We start from the raw sequence: 3,838 nt of genomic DNA, 5'->3' as shown, positions 1-3,838 counted from the left end.
AGAATGGATCATACTGAAAAAAAAAGTTTATGATAAATCGTATATCAGACTTAGGCCTAAAAAATTAATCGTAGGGTAAACTCAGAACTTTCAAAATTTAACCTCGGTTTATCTTTATCACATATATTTAGTTTCGATTACTTCCTCGGCCATCTATTATAAGACACTTTAGTAAAGTTTATAAATGAATATTTACTCATTCTAGTGCATTTACGAAATATTTTAAAGTTATGGCAATGTTGAAAATAGTGGAAGCAATACAAATTCTAATAAAGAATGATGGTTTGAAAAATTTGGTGTTGTTTGGTTGACTAATGAAGTTGCTTTGGACAGAGAAACACATCCATTTTTATTTGCAAACATATCAAATTAACAATATAAAAACATACCTAACAAATCAAATCAAATATTCTAAAAAACAAAGTAATTGTCATATATTTTTTATTTTGTGTTAAAACATTTAATTTATAATTTAGATGAAAAAATTATGTCTCGCATGGACACACTATGCCAACTCGGGTGGGTGATTCAAAAATTTGACATTTAATATTTGTACCGCATTTATGGAAAATAATTAATTAAAATTATGATTTGATTTGTTCTGTACTTAGTCCAAATTATGTTGCTCAATTTTCCGATAATATTACAACTATATTTTTTTTTTTTTTTTTTTGCAGAGATTGAGTTAGACTATAAAATTATTGCTGAATTTTTTTGTAATATTACAACCATATATGACAGCGTTAGACTATAAAATTAATTTAATTTTTCGATGTCTAATAATAACCAATCAAAATTATTACTAATTTTATGACCTAATTGAAAACTTAAACGAGAGTGATATGCTATTTAAATGAAGAGCAATTATATTTTAACACAATTTTAAACATAAATACAAACACAAATACTTGTGGCCCACACACAATCTCTCTTCATTTAATTATCTCCTCTGCCCTTTTTTTTTACTTTCCGCTCTTTTTTTACTTTCCTCCTTTTTTGTCTCTCTTTTTTCATTTTTTTTGTCTTCATCTACAAAGATAAACACATTCATCTTCTTTTTCTTCCATAATTCCTCCTTCTTCCTTTTATTTACTGATTTTAATCAATTTTTTGATGAAATAACTTGGGATTCATACACGTTTTTTGGGCTCATACTTGGTTTTTCTGCTTCTGGTTAATAATATAAACAGTATTGGTTAATGAAGTATCATAGGTGGTTAAGGATTTATTTTTGTCTAAAAATTAGGGTTGTGAACTGTTAATCAATCATGTTAATTGTTTTTGTCTAAATATTAAGTTTCATCACTGTTAATCAATGATGTTAATCAGATTTGAATTGTTAAGTTTCATATTATGCGATTAATAGTGTGTTAATTTTGGGTCTTTCTGATTTTTTGTTTATAGTTAAAAGTGTAAATATTATTGGTTAGTGAAGTACAATAGGTGGTTAATGACTTATTTTTGTCTAAAAATTAGGGTTGTGAACTATTAATCAATCATGTTAATTAGGGTTGTTCTATATATTAAGTTTCATCACTTTTAATCAACGATGTTAATCAGATTTGAATTGTTAAGTTTCATATTATGTGATTAGTAGTGTTTTAATTATGGATCTTTTTGATTTTTTGTTTCTGGTTAATAGTGTAAATATTATTGTTTAGTGAAGTACAATAGGTGGTTAATGATCAAATTGAATTATTTTTTGTAGTTTTTGTGTGACATTTGCACTATCAATTGAAACTTCATGGATTGTGGTACTATTGAAGATGAAGGTATCAGAGTTGACAACCTTGATGATGATGACAACACATGTTGTTGGGAGCCTGCAACGGGGATGCGTTTTTCTTGCTTAGATGAAGTCAAATCATTTTATGAAGAGTATGCTTCAAAAAAGGGTTTTGGGTGGAAAGTTAGATTTTCAAGAAAATGGCAAGATGGGGAGCTCTGCTACTTAATTTTATCATGGTCAAGAGAGTGGTCTAAAGTGTCAAAAGTTTCGTGTACGTTAAAAACACTTCCAACTAAGGTAAATAATGGTCCCGCCGAGATTGTTATTAATTTGGATCAAGATGGATTGTTGTACATTACAAAATTTGAACCTGATCCTACACGCGAGACAAGTCCTACAAAGGCAAGGTTGTTCAAAGCTAACAAGAAAATGAATTTGCATGTGAAGAGAACAATACAAATCAATGATGATGCAGGAATGAGGATCAATAAGATATTTCAATCTCTTGTTAAAGATGCGGGAGGGCATGAAAACGTACCATTTTGTGAAAGAGATGTGAGGAATTATGTTAACAAGGAACGATGTGCAATATGAAAAGAAGGTGATGGAAAGGCCTTGATAAGCTATTTCTACCAAATGAGGAAACAAAACTCTGATTTCTTATATGACATAGATTTGGATGATGATTTTCACGTAAGGAATGTGTTTTGGGCTGATGCAAGAAGTAGAGCTACTTATGAATACTTTGGAGATGTTGTGACTTTTGACACAACATATTTGACTAATAAGTATGGCATGCCTTTTGTTGTGTTTGTTGGTGTGAATCACCATGGTCAATCAACATTACTTGGATGTGGAATGTTGTCAGGTGAAGATACAAATTCATTATTGTATGCTAGGAAAGATCCCTTTGGGTATTGTAACTGACCAATGCAAGGCTATGAAAAATGACATTGAGTTAGTCTTTCCTACAACTCGTCATAGGTGGTGTTTATGGCATATAATGAAAAAAATTCATGAAAAGCACGATCAATATAGTGAATATAAAAAGATTAAGTTTGCATTGAAAGAAGCGGTTTATAACACAATCACAAAACATGCATTTGAAGAAAAATGGTGTTCTTTCATCGAAAAATTTGAGCTTCAACAAAATGATTGGTTGAATGGATTGTATAACGAACGTCATAGATGGGCACCAACCTTGCTAAAGAAATATTTTTGGGCAGTTATGTCTACTACACAGCGAAGTGAGACTATACATTTTTTCTTTGATGTATCCATCATGTACATATTATATTAATTTTTTTTTATTGAAATGTGTAGGATAGCAATTGTGAAATAGTGAGAAATCATAACGAAAGTAACATCTGCATAGAGTCATCTATTGAAGCTAACGAAAGTAACACATTGGTTCATATTTGAATTTATAACCGAGTGTGTGGTTGTATTATTATATGTAAGATTGTGCTAACTTATTATATGTTGTTGTTTAGGTTGGAAGTAATACATCATTCTTGAATCTTTTGTCACAATTCAGCACAACTATGTGATAAAATGTAAATGTTTTATCAATTTTTTATATGACATTTATTTGCAACAAACAGTCAAGTAAACGAATTGTATGATAATCATGTACGTGGTCTATCACTTTTGTTATTTTTTGTCATTAATGGATTTTAACATAATGTTTCTCACACAATGTTTCTCACACAATCTCCTCACACAATCTCACCAAAATTTCTCTCGAGTGTTTATCACTCAAATCCTAGAAGATGCATCACGCTACCATAGACTTGAAAAAATTCTAGTTAGCAATCACAATACAACAAATACATACACTTTTGGATGACTTTCGGGTTGGAATGAAGCTTAGGTAAGGGTATGACATTTTGGAATATTAGACTTTACTATTTGGAGTTAGGCATGCATATGAAGTTGAGGGGAATCCATTACAAGCTCTTGCTGGAGAACCTCCCACAAATTCATGATCGGATTCATGCACTGGTTGACATTTACACAATTCTTCTTTCAACAATTTTACCTCACCCTCAAGAATCAAAATCTTCTCTTCGGACTGCCTATTCTCGGCCACCAGTCGTTGATAATCAA

General features: G+C 30.5%; 2 protein-coding genes across 2 annotated transcripts; both read left to right on the top strand.

The window, feature by feature from the left end:
• Positions 1 to 1,744: 1,744 nt before the first annotated feature.
• On the top strand, positions 1,745 to 2,323 carry LOC140920009 (protein FAR1-RELATED SEQUENCE 5-like). Its single transcript, XM_073367313.1, has one exon. The coding sequence runs from the start codon at positions 1,745 to 1,747 to the stop codon at positions 2,321 to 2,323; it is 579 nt and encodes a 192-aa protein (XP_073223414.1).
• A 42-nt stretch (positions 2,324 to 2,365) lies between these two features.
• On the top strand, positions 2,366 to 3,279 carry LOC140920008 (protein FAR1-RELATED SEQUENCE 6-like). Its single transcript, XM_073367312.1, has 4 exons — positions 2,366 to 2,643; positions 2,714 to 3,002; positions 3,053 to 3,139; positions 3,223 to 3,279. Exons 1-4 carry the CDS (start codon positions 2,366 to 2,368, stop codon positions 3,277 to 3,279), a joined length of 711 nt encoding a protein of 236 aa, XP_073223413.1.
• The last annotated feature ends 559 nt before the right edge of the window (positions 3,280 to 3,838 follow it).

Source organism: Cicer arietinum, chromosome 4 (genome assembly GCF_000331145.2).
Source record: "Cicer arietinum cultivar CDC Frontier isolate Library 1 chromosome 4, Cicar.CDCFrontier_v2.0, whole genome shotgun sequence".
In the NCBI taxonomy this organism is placed as follows: Eukaryota; Viridiplantae; Streptophyta; class Magnoliopsida; order Fabales; family Fabaceae; genus Cicer; species Cicer arietinum.
Note: the sequence above shows the minus strand (reverse complement) of the source record. Positions and strands in the feature narration are given on the sequence as shown.

Coding starts and splice junctions, on each gene's coding strand:
- LOC140920009 (XM_073367313.1), top strand. CDS start 1,745: ATGGATTGTGGTACTATTGAAGATGAAGGTATCAGAGTTGACAACCTT.
- LOC140920008 (XM_073367312.1), top strand. CDS start 2,366: ATGAGGAAACAAAACTCTGATTTCTTATATGACATAGATTTGGATGAT. Junction 2,644..2,713: donor GCTAGGAAAGATCCCTTTGG/GTATTGTAACTG, acceptor AACTCGTCATAG/GTGGTGTTTATGGCATATAA. Junction 3,003..3,052: donor CTATACATTTTTTCTTTGAT/GTATCCATCATG, acceptor TGAAATGTGTAG/GATAGCAATTGTGAAATAGT.